The following is a 14,967-nucleotide window of genomic DNA, read 5'->3' as shown; positions in this document are numbered from 1 at the left end:
GGATGAAGTGGGGGAGAGTGGGTTAACAATACATCTGCTACAGTTCTATTGTCACCCTGCAATCAAACCTTGACATCTGGAGACATTCAGAACCCACCTGAACACATCCTTGCTCAATCTACCTTAGGTGAACCTGCTTTAGCAGGTGGGTTGGACTAAATGATCTCCAGAGGTCCCTTATAACCCTAACCGTTCTGTGATTCTGTGAAATATCACCGGCGTATTGCTGTTTGTTAGTCTGATCCCAATTAAAAAAATATTTACTTGCAAATTTTTTCCACTCAGTCAGGTCACTGATATAGGGGAGATATCAAATAGGTAGTAAGCTAAGTCAAGGGCATACTATAGTTTTTAAACAGTGAAAGCAGCAGTACCTAAAGAAATCAGCTCAAATGAGGTGTTTCACTAACTAAGGATATGGTGATTAGGTCATAGGACCTTTCAGTACATCTGTACTTGTGGAGGTTATGGCAGTGGTGCCCATGAACACCCGAGAGCTCTGAGGGTGCTGGCCCTGGGTGGATTCACAGCCAGTATCACTGTCAGCACTGACAAGAATTGCCAAGGCTCACTTCTATACTAGGCAACATGGGTATTTGCTCTAAGGGTTGTGAGATGTACACATGGGGCACATGTTTGGGCTGATAGTCAGTATAAACAGGATGATACCAAGATACCAAGCTAGAAAATACAAGAACTACTCAATTTTTGTATTAGTTCATCACTGTACTCTGATCAAAATCAGAGGTCTTTCTTGTGCTTGATAAGGAGGTACTGAAACGAAGAAATAAACTTAACAGCATAGTGAGTTACACTGTTAAGCGGCATTCTTTTATTTTTTTCAGTGCTGGGGAACACTGGGGATCATTCTCCATAAGTGCTCCAGTGACTGGATACTCTTCTGTTGCTTATATTCACATAATTATTACATATGCATTACAATTTTTGAAAATTTTGACATACAATACACCTATACTAAGAAATAATTGATTATGTTAGTTATAATTGTTCTGTTTCTTACTTACAATACACCTGTTAATTATTAGTTAAATATAAGCTAAGCACTCTGCTTCAAACAATGTATCACTTAATCTTCTGTCTCCCTCTTGTCATGCAGAGGATCTAAAACTTGAAAAATATCCCCTCATTTTGCAGGTGGTCAGAAAGCATTTATCTCATGTCAATTGGTTAATGATGGGTATGTCTTTTATAACTTAATCACAGTATACATGAATTTGGCAGGTTCTCTTCAGTATACCATCAGTTAGGTATGTAAAGGAATATGTGCCCTTTAACTGCTTAAGATATCAAGTGATTTTGTGAGCACAGATCGCATGTCTTCATACATGCTGGCTTTTGTAGTGCCAGATGAAGGCACAGACACATTTTGTGCAGCAATCAGAGACCATTTAAACAAAGGTTTTAAATAAAAACTAATATGTAACCTTACTTACTGTCTTGCTTGTTTTGGGTGTTTTCAGCTCTCAGGTTATTTTATCATGTTTTCTGTATATTGCATAAGCTTTTGAGACAATTCTTCAATATTGAGGAGCAGGTGATACTCTGTGTACTTGAAGTTCAAATTGCGTATTGGATTTTATCATAAAGATTGCAAAATACAGGTATGTGATGCACATGGAAGCTCTGAGCAGGAGAGGAAAAGTAAATGTGTAAAATAAGTCAATATTAGAGCTAATGACATTCACAGTTTTCTTTTTCCTGGATAGTTCATTATGTTTTCTGATCTGGTGTGATTCTCCTTGCAGACAAAGAGGGGAAGACAATTCAAGGAGTTAAAGCGGACTCCCTGAGAAAAACATTTTCTACTTCTGAATTATCAAATGGAAATAAAAATGATGGTTCACCTGAAAGAAGCAAAGAAATATGGGTGTCTCTGCCACCACAGATGTCAAATAAGAATGAGGTAATGAGTTAACATTTGTTCACGTGGACAAGCACCACATTCAAACAGATGAAAATATGGGGAGATACACTGTCCAAATGTTAGAGGCTAGTGATATTTATCTCAGCTAAGGCAAATATTTAAAATACTACCTAAATATACAGTGTTTACAGAGATACTTGCAGAGATCACACTTGGCAGTGGCATTTGCTCTACTGAAGAGCTGCCATAATCTGACTAATAAATAAGGCAACCTGCAGAGACCTTATTAATGCTTTCACTGAAGACTGCAGTTAACAATAGAGGTTAGCAAAATCGAAAAAGCCTTGAGAGTATGGATGCCACCTGTCACATCCCACCCAGAGGTATGAGTCGGGGGGAGAAGTGAGTCAGGTTCATGGGTCCCCTTGGCTGGAAAACGGTACATACAGTACTTAAGGTCTGTAAACAAAAGGCTTTTATTTTGCAGCTTGGCCCAATTGGCATGTGATTTGGTGGCAGAAGAATTTATGTTATTGTAGGTTCAATTGGTAAACCTGAAAAGTTTGCGGCATATGTGGGGCTGTCAATCTTATGTCACTATATTACTTATAAAAAGGGAAGCAAAAGAATAGAAGTATAGGAAAGAAAGAAAAGAGAGAGAAGAATTTCACCATCCTTATGGCTCTGCTGTATGTGTGATAGAGTTCATAGTCTCAGATCCAGCCATGTGTGACATCCTCCAGTGTCTTGTTCAGTTCATGTGATGAGGCTGGTGTGCAGAGTGGTGCTTGCACAAGGTGGGCCTTTATAGCCCTCTGGGTTGCCTGCTTGCATAATTTTTGGTCTTTTGTGGAGGTGTTATTGCAAGATAGAAAAGTCTGAGGGGGGAGTGACTGTGAATGATTGACAAGTCTTGGGTCATCTTGAAGAGTCTCAGCTTTTCCCTTTTGCCATGCTGGGTATATCAGAAGGCAGAGCTACGTGCCCTCTGGCACATCCCCCACCTCCTGTATCAGCCAACCAGCCTTGTCTGTGGCTTGTTAGCTTGTTGATACGTAAATCGCAATTCACCTTATACTGAACGTACCATATCCTGTGGCTGGATGAACTGGTTTTGCCACTATGTTTGAGCCATTATCCCTATCACTCTTTGACACCAGCATGCACAGATATATTTTGTTTCTTGAGGATTTTAGGAAGTACTGAATTCTGTGTTACTGAAGCTAGATTGCTTCAGATACCTAAAGTAAACAGTAGGCAGGCTAGAGGCATTTTTAATCATCTGAAACACATGAGATTAAGGATTTGATGTGTAGGGACAGGAAAACAACAGACATCATATGGAGAGAGCAAGATGGAAATCTGAGACCTCTTGTTAAGAACTTCTGCCCTCCTGCCTGAATAACAAATAACTAAGATGTGATCTAGCCTGTACTCAAAAATCCCCTTCATTAAACTATTAAAAAAGAAGTAGAAAGTAATTTTGTGCAATACCCAGAGCAACACATTTAAGCACCTTCAAATTATGGGCCTGCCAGGCCTCAGTCAAAAAGCACAAGCTGTAATTTTCCTTCCTACTAGCACATCCCTTTGAGATGGAATCAAGTGAGGCTTTTAGAAAAAAAAAATGGATTCTGTCAGTTGATTGTGTAATAATAATGACAAGACTCTTTTTGCCATTTTTCTGATGAAGAATATGGATTGCTTATTGTGATAGACTGCCTCTGCATGTCTTACTCTAGACTCTTCGAATTTGCTTTCTGCCCCATAAAGCAATGGGCAACTTCCATTATCCTTTATTCAATGGAACATCTTAATGTTTGTTGCTACAGAAAAAAAGTTTCAGGCATGGCTGCACATTTTTGTCACATTAGCAGTTTAAGAAACAAATAAAGTAGTAGTAGAATGCATCAGAAAAATTACTAGAATTATAGCAAGAGGAGGCTGTAATGCAGTAAGTTCGCCACTGTAACCTTTAAGCCTGCCCTAATGAAGAAGAGAAAAAAAACTGGTATTGAAAACAGTGCGTCTGTTCTGAATGCTGCTTTTTAGGCATGTTACGATTATTTGCACTGTTGTTCCCGTTGATTCAGTCTGGTCCTGTGTAAGATTTCAGAGGACTACCTGCATGCACTCTATTTGCAGGAGCACTGCATTCAATTTTTTCAAAAATTTAAATACACAGTAGAGGATCTATATGTGTAAATCAGTAAGAGCTTTGACTGTGATTTTGTTTCTGTTTTGTGCATATAAATATTTCTGCCTATCTATCTACAGGCAGTGATGAGTGAGAGCTGGAAAGCTCGTGGCTCTGATGGAAATAATCTCAGTCTGTCTGAAAGAGTGAAGGTGAGTTTTTCTTTGATTTTTACAAATCCCCATTATGATTTTCTTTGAAGTGGGCATTATGAGTAGAACATGACAGATTTTTGCTTTATTAATTTACAAAGTACTTACAATTTGTTGATGTATTTGTTTCCAAATCTGTGGGAAAGAAGGATGAGAGCATTGCCATCCAAAATTTTTTTTCACAGAATCACGGAATGTTGGGGATAGGAAGGGACCTCAAAAGCTCATCCAGTCTGATCCCCTTGCTGGAGCAGGAACACCTAGACGAGGTTACACAGGAATGTGTCCAGGTGGGTTTTGAATGTCTCCAGAGAAGGAGACTCCACAAGCCCCCTGGGCAGCCTGTTCCAGTGTTCTGTCACCCTCACTGAGAAGTTTCTTCTCATATTTAAGTGGACTCTCCTGTGTTTCAGTTTGAACCCATTGCCCCTTGTCTTACCATTGGTTGTCAGCAAGAAGAGCCTGGCTCCATCCTTGTGAAAGTCACCCTTTATATATTTATAAACATTAATGAGGTCAATGATAATGTTAATAAGTATGTACTTTTAAAGTGTAAATGTTATGTAAGTGTTGATGAGGATGGTGTCAAATCAGGTTGCAAAAAATATCTAAGAGCATGTCTAATTACTGCATGGAAACACAGAAGACTACCCAGTGCATATAGTAAATCTTCCATGGTAACACTATTTTCACATAGGCTGGGAAAGGCCTTTCACTCTCACCCTATGCATCTAGTCAGAGTGCTACTTGAAATAAGAAATGTGTTTTGTTGTTTTAAGTTTTAGATAGTTTAAGCTGTTTTGAAGGGACATCAGCCTGATACAACAGTAGCACGGTATCCCAGATGGAATACTAAACATTTCAGAATTCTTAGCTTTTTTTATTTCCTCTTCAGTTCACCACTAGTATCAAAACAGAAGGATCAAGCTCTGCTTTGCCTACGGCATGTATTGTCTCTGTGCCGTATGTGGTGAGCTTGCAAAACTGCAGAGTACCTTACCATGTATCTTTTTCCTGTGGAAATATTTTACTTCTCCATTTTCCCACTAAGTTCCTGGAAAAGTTGTTGTAAAGCCTGAGCTTCTTACCTATCACTGTAGTTGATATGCTGCAATTGTGACAGCAAGTCTTTCCCTATACTTAAAAGTATTTCCTTTGGGTTACCCATTTCAAAGAAAATTCATATGCTTGCTTGGAAACATGCAGAGGAAACTTGAGAAGATGAAGGAGAGAATGTAATACTTTTTTGCTTAGCTCTGGATTCTGCTGTAATAAATGGAATTCCTACATTGTAATCTGTTTCTAATTTGGGGTTTTATACGGCAGATGGACAAGTGCTTAGATTTGGAAGATACAGACACAGACGAAGAGACATGCAGTGGTAGGTTTCACTCCCCTTTTTATCATTGTTTGTCTTTGGATTCAAGTGTATAGACATTGTGTAGACCACCTCTAAAAAAGAAGTTCTTCCTCAGTTTTTCTGTTACTAGAAAATTCCACAAATTGCCCAAGTTCCCCAAATTAAAGTACTCATTTCCTCATGCTAAGAGGTAATGAGATAATAAATTATAAGGAATATTTATCATACTGTGTCCTGATAAGCAGTTTTTCTTTCCCAAGATTTTTCAGAGTTACAGAACACTTCTTGTTAGCAATGTTTCTACATTTTTCTGCACTTCTATTTTGTATTGAAATTATTTTAATTACAAAAGTTTTTCCACAAAGTAATGTGGGTGCTGAGAGTTCTATGAAGTGGAAATATTTAATTAAAATGTTGTGCCTGTCTATTAAAATGATTTGATCCTGGGATTAAAATAGATGAGACTACTTTTGAATTCACAGTGAACTTCTTTACAAATTCCCATTATGAGCATTTTGAGTTGTGTTGAACTGTTCCATACACCTATAATAATTTTAGCTCTACCAGCTCTAAGAAGTAACTAGAAACATAGTGTTTGTAATTATTTGTCTATCACAGGTGCTTGTGTGGTCTTTATTACCACTAGAGTTGATGACCTTTTAGTGATTAAATGTGTTTTCCTCATGTATACCTGCAACTGCACAAAGAAACCAAGCCACACAGATTAAGGGATTTACCTAAGGTCACTGAAAGAAGCTGTTACAGAGCAGGACTTTGGTCCTCAATTCCTTGGTTATTGGCATTTGAGTAGTCTGTCTAATCTTAGATTAGTCTTTCTGCATGCGCAGAATTCCTATTCATAGTTAGATGGCTTAGAGACTTTCAGTTGATTAATATTTGGATCTTGGCTGTAACTCAGAAGAAAGTAATAAACCAACATATGTCATGTTTACAGCAAATATTCTTTCCCCAGCCTGGGCATTTCAGGAAGGAGGGAGTGAGATAGCAGTCTTGTATCAGGTACAGACTTCAAAGATTTTTTTGAGTGCAGTGTTCATATGTGCCCATTTTTCCATTTGTAGGACATTGTTTTATGTTTTTCTTAAATTATGATCATATCTATTAAAACAAACAAACAAAAAACCCCAAACCTGAGGCTCACTGATGGAAGCCTAAACCCACATTTCACTTGTATCAGAATGAAATGAGAATTGTCTGTATCTATTTCATAAAAGTATTCTTGTATAGCTCTGGTTCAAAACAAGCCACAAATTAGATGATGAGAAATAAGCCCAACACTGAAATACCAAGGAAGGCAGTGAGGAAAGGAGAGCTCTGCTGGAGCTTGCTTGCCACTTTCTGAACTATGCCAGACCTTGCCTCTCTGGGGGCTTTTCACTTATTTCTGTGTATTCATGTGTATTCAAGAGTAAATGTTAATCACATATGTTTAGAAAACACTAGTAAAACAGACTGCATTTGAACAAGATGAAAATTACAAAAACAGTCATCTGCTTTTACTGTCTGAATAGCACCTTATGCAAGCCACATTGGGAAACCTTTCAGTTAGTGCTTTTATTGGTAATTTTAAGAACAATAAACATAACATTATACCCCCACTACTGTAGATTATCAGTGTGCTAACTCCTCGCTTTTTACGTGACGTTTGATTTGGCTTTCAATCTCTGTTTTCCTCAGTTCTTCCCATGAGACAGAACTCCCTGCACAGACTGCCTCAGTGCAGAAAGAAATCATATCAATGCCTACGCAATCAACAGTGCTCACTAACAACATTTAGCATTGAGATTGTATTTTATACCATCGAGACTGCATAGCCAGAAGATATTTTATTCCTTCTAAACTCTGTAAGGAAAGTGAATAGCTTGCAAATTTATATCTGGAAAAGCCACAGCCTGGATCTTGCCCAGGGCTTCTTCAGTGGACGTGGTTGTTGACTCAAGATGAAAAATTTCCCCTTGACTGCTAAGTGCAGAAAAAAGGACTTACAGTTTGATAGTTGTCTTACAAGTCAAAATCCACTTGATAGGCTTCATAATAAGAAAGGTATAACCTTACTGCTGTAGAAACCAGAGCAACAAAATGCAAATTAAAATATAAAATGGTGTTGCTTCTATTGCTTGTAATAATAAAGTAATATAAAATAATATACCTCATGACCACCTTAATAAAGGACTAATTCTGAAGAATTCCAGTTAGCTTATAAGCAAAGTGTGACACAAACTTGAAAAATATTCTGTTACTGGTCTTTCTAAATGCTGCCACCTGTATGGCAGAACAAATGATAGTTTTAAGTGAAAAATATCATACCTTATGAGTATAATTACAACAAGCTTTTATCTCTACGTATTATTGGCAACAGTTGAGTTTCTCTGTACTTTTTTTAGCTTTAAAGGGCAGATCAGTTAGCTGAGTTAGCAACTGTACATTAAGTGGCTCAGAGTTGACAGTGTGAAAAGCATGATAGAAAATAGGTATTAAAACATCCATCAAAACCGGTGCTTTTTGTGAGATGTCCTGGAAGAAACACTCTAGTGGGTTTTTTTTCCGTCTTTTTTTTTTTTTTTTCCTCAGCTTATTGTCCTAAGTGCAATGTCTTTTAAGGTTTGAATGAATACACCTGCTTCTTAAAAGAAAAAAAAAAAGGAAAAGCAGCCCATAGATTTGGCTATCATGCAAATTAATTGTAGCTGTTTTCATTAGACAACACTGGGCTGAAAGCCTGAAAACAGGGCAGTGCTTCGCATTGTGGGATTTTGGCATAGTAAACTGTGATTGGCAGAATAAAATTGTTGCCCTAAACCATAACTTTAATGCATCATGTAGAGACAGCATGTGTATCATAGACTGTTTAATCGCTCTTTCTTACTGAATTTCATCTGTAGCTGTAAGTAGCTTAAGGCAACAATGAAAATGATGAGGCTTTCTCCAGGGATGGATGGAGAATGCCAAGTACCTTTGTGTTGGTGGCAGAATTCCTTTCCAGGACTGGTGACAAATCACTTGCTGCAGGGCTTGCAGGATAGTTAGGTAATAATAAGTAATATTTGTATAAAGTACAAAATATGTAAAAAGCATGTCTAGAGACCTTGAGTGTGCTATTTTTGAATGCTAGAGAAAATTAAAATAGGACTAATTAAATGTATGAGTGAGACAGCATAGGCAATGATATCAGATTCTCATCCTAATCTGTTTTGGAGCCCTGAAGTACTGTAAACTTGCCTTTTCAAAGTCCCAGTTCTCTGTAACCCCACAGAGATTGAGGAGAACCTAACTGACTCAGTTACTTTGAAACTGAGGCCAAGCATAACTATTTGATTATTTAAATAATTATTTAGGCAAATTATATCAATATATGTTATTTTCCATTATCTGTGCCTTTCTATTTATTTTTTGAGTCTGTACAGAAAAATCAGGTTGAGAAAGGGGATTCATTATTGTATTATGTGGATTTTTCCAAGTATTGGGCTCACCCCAGCTGGTTAATTTCTTTTCTTCTATAGTCTCTGCAATCCATTTAACACTGCCTCAAGATGATTCCACACTAGGGAACTCTTTGGGGCTAAAAGCCTAAAGCCTGAGAATCAGAGGAGAGAGCAAAATTTAGCTTTTAAGCTTCTTTCGTTATCACTACCTCTTTCCCCAGCTCCTCATTAACAGCTTTTTTGTGAAATGTAGTGTCTGAAAGTGGCAAAACCTGTAGCTGGGCATCATTTGGCTACAGTAAAGCTAAAGAATCAAACAACACTTTGAAATTCTTCAGTCTTGAAAGTTCAAATCAGGTTTGTGACAATAGATTCTTTTTTCTATACTTTTAATTAATGTCAGTGGTACACAATGAGCAAAAACTAAAGAGAGGAGAATAGATCAGTTTCCAAATATTCCTGCGTTAAAGTATGCTGGACTTGAGTAAAACCGTCAAAGCTCACTGCCATGTCATCCAGGAAGTTGATGCCTCATGGTATGAGAAGAGGTACATTTCAAAATCTCTTCTCAGATTTTTGATATCATTACCTGCTCAGTTTATCTATGGTGCTGTTGGCAGTATCCAAGGCTTTCCTGTTGCTAATTAATCACCTCCACAGAGAACATAATTAGCAGTGTAATTAGGATCATCATCCACTAGTGCTGTAGCATCAGCCTGAACCAGCTGTGAGGTACTGGCTAGATCTTACAATAGCCTACGGTTCCTTTGGGAGCTCCCACTGAGAAGGAGGACTGTCAAAACTCCCCAGTTTTTCTCTCTGAAGGAGTTTCTTGATTAAACATTATCAAGGAAAGCAGCATTTACCAATTAGACTTTCATATGCTGTCATGCAGCCAGGATAGAGAGACAAAGCTCATTTCTGGCATGTCTACTGGCAAAGAAAGGTTGATTACCGTGTTCTTATGGGATGATTGGAGGGAATTTGAAATTTTGTTTGCATTAGTAATGAACCTTAAAATAGTGGAACTGACGTTCTGAGTATGACAAGTGCTTCTTGCTAAAAGCAAAAATAAATTTCCTTCTGTTCTAATTTTTGTTGTCTTTCTGAGCCATTGCCAGATTGTTACATAATAGTGCTTCCTCCTCATCTTCTCTCCGCAGATTGGTCTATTGGCAAGGGGGGAGCTGATAGTACAGAAATAATCAGTGCTTCTATCAGGAGGTGATAGAGACCTCCTGATGTCCAGGCTTTCCTGCCTTCAGTGAGGATATATATTTAGGGTGCAAGTTTGAAACAATAACAGAAGAAGTCATTGCCTTTAAACAAATATTCAGATCTTCCTTCTGTCCTGCAAACGGTTTTGACCAAGTTCTGGAAATTCAAAAAAACCAAACAGTTGCAGAGCATTTCAAGACATAGTATATATACCAGTGAACTTCTCGGAAAGCTTTCTCACTTAACCGATGCAGAGTAAGAGTAGATGCTATGCTGAAAACAAGTACGGAAAGCGCACAGATGACTAGAGATAGGTATAAGCAACCAACAGAATAGGGATGAAAACTGGAAACCACTTATACATGAATCATGGATCAAAACCCCAAAATCCAGGAATGAGTTATCCAAGGGAATGAATTAATCTCTTTTTAAAAGAACATTCTACTTTTCAAGTCTAAAGTCCTGCTGGCTTTGTAATATCACACAATTGCCAGAATAAAACTAAATGAAGAATTTGATTATGGATTTTTTACTTAGGCTTAGCTGGGAAATCATTATTTTCAAGTGTAGATTTACAGGAGAATGAGAGGCTTGTAACTCCACTACTGTGATAAAAGTGTGCAGGTAGAGAGAAATTGCTGCTTCTTCCTTTTCACCCTGCGTCTATGTACCCCTTGGTTCTATTCACTAACATTGAAACAACGCTTTGAAAATATATTCTGAGATTTCAAGAGGAAATGAAACTACTAAAATGTAGAATGAAGCTGTAAAGAAACTTGTGTATCAGCCAGAAAAAATAGTAGGTAGATTTGCATAATCCTTTGACTAAATTGCAAGACATATGGTTCCCTTAAGTTCCTTCATAAAAATGTTACTGAGACAAGATGAATACATCTGAGATGTAGCACAGCTGAGTTTGATTCATATTACAACATATTTCTAAACCTAAGGCATGTCCTTCTGAGGCTGTGATAGAAAGCAAACCCACTGTTCCGAGTATGAACGTTTTGCTGAAGTATGCTAAGGAAGAGTGATCCATAAAGTCTGTGCATTTGTGAACCGTGGACCAAATCCTGCCCATGTGGGAAGCTTAAGTAGTCCTGTGTCCCAGGTATACGGAAGTCCTCTCAAGTATCTATTTTTGGAAAGCTCAGAGAGGGACAAACATCCATGAAATATCCTCAGACAAGAGAGTCATCTGCTACTGTACTGGACGATATTTGTACTTCTACCAGATATTTTTATTTAATGTTTTGAGAGAGTCCATGTAAAGACACTTTGCAAAGATTCTTTATGTCAAATTTACAAGTAGTGAAACTCTAGCAAAAGAGAATTGAATGAGACTGTCCAGCTAATCAATGGCAAGACTGGCATTCAGTCTGGTATCTTATAACTCCTGCTGCAGACATCCCTGCTCAGGACCTTACTTCTTTCTTATGAAAGAGATGAATCTAATCCCAGGTGTTCTCTGAGTTTAGGACCATCTATATCTAGATTTTTGATTTGGTCTCCTCCACAAAGAAGAGCTACCAGTGTATTCTCAACCGAGTTCGATTTTTCCTTAGTATAGTTGTCCTGTCCCAACTCAACTGGGGTGAGTGCAAAGTTTAACTTTTGAATGCTCTGTGCAGTTACACAAAGTGACTACAATCACCCAAGAAGTTCAATTAAATCACAGATTTACTAGACACCACTCAGTGGGATTACTGTGAATAGTGGCTTGGCAAAAGTTTGTAACTATGTCATAAAAACTTAGCAAGACTTTAACAACAAAACTCACAAGATATTACTCTTACTTGCCCAGAATAAACTTAGAAAGAGAGAGAGAGGAAAAAGAGAGAGATAGGTTAAGATATCAGAAGAAAAGGTAAGATCTCACCACTCTGTTGTTCTCTGTAGCTGGCTTGGTGGTGGTTGCAAAACTTCGTTAATGCCGTGCAGTGCACACATACGTGCACACACACACATATACAAACACATATGCAAAACACACTGACAAAACACAGACTAAAAAGTGTCCCAAATGAGGAACTTTTATAACCCAATCCATTTGCATGTGAGATAGGAGACGGCAGTTTGTCTCCTCCCTCTGCTTGCTCTTCATGCTAATTAAGAAGACTGTTCCAGGAATGAGTTGGTGGTCAAAAAATTAGAGAAATGGTTGTAGTGCTGACCAGAAGTGAGTTGTTTTGTCCATTAGGGGTAGCTGGTGGTTTGTGGTTTCTCCTAGCGGCTGATTGTGTGCTCAATGACCCATCTTGATCATCCCAGTTTCCCAGGAATGAAACACTGTTAATTGTCTTTATCTCAAAAATGTATGCCTTTGTTCTGCGGGACCTTAAGGTGAAAAGATAGCATGTCTGCCTTCGCAGCCATTTGACTTTTCCTGGCAAAAGCTGCAAAACCCAGCTGTTTAAGGCATAACATAGACCAATAATGAGTCCTTTGTTTTTCAAAGGATGGGGGGCACACTTCAAGGCTCTCACAGTAGTACAGTTTGTTATCTAGATTTTAGCTCAGGACTGCATAGATCTGTTTTAAAGACAGCTGCCTATATTACATATCATGAAACAGTAAGTACAGCACAATTTGACTAACAAGCTTCTGCCTATGTCTGAGCACCACAAGATTTTACACAGGATTTTTCTAGTTTGTGCGTTGAATGGAAGGGCAAAGTTGACTACTTTTTATTCAGCAGGATCATTGGTTCTCCCAGGAGAGGTGGAACAGACGGTGACTTCCTGTACACCCTTTTTTGATAAGCCTATTCAAGTGAAGTTCAGAACCTCATTAGTTCCACAGCCCTCAGACAGCAAAGCCCAAGAGGTAAGAGGTCAAAATTGTGGTTTTGTTGTTTTTTTTTAAACATCTTGGCCTCTAGTGTTATTTCCACAAGAACAGAGAGATGTAGATGGAATATGTGGAACTGTTCTGAGTTAACAAATCAGATTATTAATTTTAAAATTATTAATGAATTCTTAAATGCATTAAGAATTGAGATAAACATTCTAACAGAAAGGTACTATTTTATCTTGCACACTGCTACTGTGTAATCCTACATTTAAAAAATGTGTGCTTCAACACTTCAAACTGTATGTAGGCTTTTTAATATTTAATTGGTGTAACACACAGAATATTCAAGTAAACTCTTGCACTTTTTGACCTTTTAACAAACCTTTTAGGTAAAGAATAACGAGCCAGTTAATTATCCAGCAATCTCAAGATCTTACAACATCCTGCAGTTCTCATTTGGCTGAATATAGAAACCATCTTTTGCAAAAAGGAGGGAGTGAATGATCCCTTTGATGTGAAATGTAAAAAAAAAAAAAAAAAAAAAGTTTTAGAATATATTGTGATAAGAATTGGGATTTGTCCTCTTGGGAATTAGTAGTAGTGTGTTTTCTAGGTCTGTTGTGGAGGAGTTTGTATTATGGAGTCTGAGTCTTTTAGCCAGACACAAAAAATACAAGCTTTATTTTAGAATTGCCATTTTCCCTAAAAATTTCAGGTGTTTTCAAACTGGAACAGAAGCTGTGGATTGCTCACAGGCTCATTTTAAGTCATTAAGCTTCCTATCAAAATAGTTGGTGTGAGCATTAACTTTTGGAGATGATTCTATTGCAGAGGATTCTTCACAACTCTTTTCCCCTGCCTAATCATTATAATAGAAGCTGAAGTTAGCCTCTAGCTAAAATGGGCCAGTTTTTGTAGTTTCATATGCTTATTGATGTCCCATGAAGCTCAAATCAAGTTTATAAGTGACGTGTGACCAGCGAAGTATTGATGTTATAGCAGTGCATATGGTGCATCCTTTCCTGAGCTTAATTGTGTTTAGTTCTTTGCAATAAACTCTTTACTATAAGGAACAAGCCTGCTTAGGGAAAAAGTAAATGTTCTAAAATGACCTTTCAAGCTTAAACACCCATCATTTTCTGAATGCAAATATTCTTTTCCCTAAGAATTGACATAATTCAAGGTTTTTGCCATGAGATATATCCATTGGTACACACACACAAAATTAGAATGAGGTTTTGTAGTTTTCTCATTTCATAACTTTTGTATAAAACCAAAGAAGAAGGAAGGTTGTAGCAGCCTGCAGTGTTCATAAAGGGTTGCGTATGACTCTTTAAACTATAATTCATGAAAAATAGATAAAGATCCCATTGCATGCAAAATTCATTTCCATTTGAGGAGAAGTTGGATTATGAAAGAGAAACTGAGTATTATTACATTGGTTAAGGGTTGCTGCATTTTTTAAGGACAAAGGCATGATTTTCACAACCATTTGGCTGGTGCCAGGCTGCTCAAGATAAAGGCCGTCATCCCCCTGAACTATATGCGTAGTTGAGACTTCATTTATATAATGTAACTGTGGCCTGATTTTTAGAACTGTCAAGACTGAACAGGTCCATTTTAAAATCCCTTAGTGCTTCAAGTTGTCATTGCCTTGAAAATAAAGTCTTGCATTGCTTATGGCAGGATTTGGTTAGAAATAGGTTTTCCCTGAAATAGAATGATAAAATCATGTAGCTTGGAAAAGACCTTTATATCTGAGTCCGACCATAAACCTAGCAGTGCCAAGTTCACCACTAAACCATGTCTCTAAGTGCCAGATACACGTCTTTCAAATACCTCCAGGGATGGCAACTCCATCACTTCCCTGGGCAGCCTGTTCCAACGCCTGACAACCCTTTCAGTGAAAAAAATATTTC

General features: G+C 37.7%; 2 protein-coding genes across 7 annotated transcripts in view; one reads left to right on the top strand and one right to left on the bottom strand.

Moving 5' to 3' along the window:
- RAG2 (recombination activating 2) overlaps nt 1–12,238 on the bottom strand; it is a 40,638-nt gene extending 28,400 nt beyond the window's left edge. Inside the window, exon 1 of the mRNA XM_065064837.1 lies at nt 12,135–12,238. The gene's annotated coding sequence lies outside the window, so the exon portion shown is untranslated. The remainder of the gene's footprint in view (nt 1–12,134) is intronic.
- IFTAP (intraflagellar transport associated protein) overlaps nt 1–14,967 on the top strand; it is a 58,999-nt gene that overhangs the window by 22,786 nt on the left and 21,246 nt on the right. For 3 of the 6 annotated variants that reach the window (XR_010473038.1, XM_065064857.1, XM_065064856.1), the window contains exons 3-7: nt 1,767–1,924; nt 4,163–4,234; nt 4,420–4,524; nt 5,561–5,615; nt 12,951–13,081. Coding sequence is in view for 5 of the 6 variants with exons in the window: in XM_065064857.1 (XP_064920929.1) it covers nt 1,767–1,924; nt 4,163–4,234; nt 4,420–4,524; nt 5,561–5,615; nt 12,951–13,081 (521 nt within the window). In the remaining variant the exon portion in view is untranslated. The remainder of the gene's footprint in view (nt 1–1,766; nt 1,925–4,162; nt 4,235–4,419; nt 4,525–5,560; nt 5,616–12,950; nt 13,082–14,967) is intronic. The other 3 variants (XM_065064858.1, XM_065064860.1, XM_065064859.1) reach the window with 3 other exon arrangements.

This window comes from Columba livia, chromosome 5 (assembly GCF_036013475.1).
Source record: "Columba livia isolate bColLiv1 breed racing homer chromosome 5, bColLiv1.pat.W.v2, whole genome shotgun sequence".
NCBI lineage: Eukaryota > Metazoa > Chordata > Aves > Columbiformes > Columbidae > Columba > Columba livia.
Note: the sequence above shows the minus strand (reverse complement) of the source record. Positions and strands in the feature narration are given on the sequence as shown.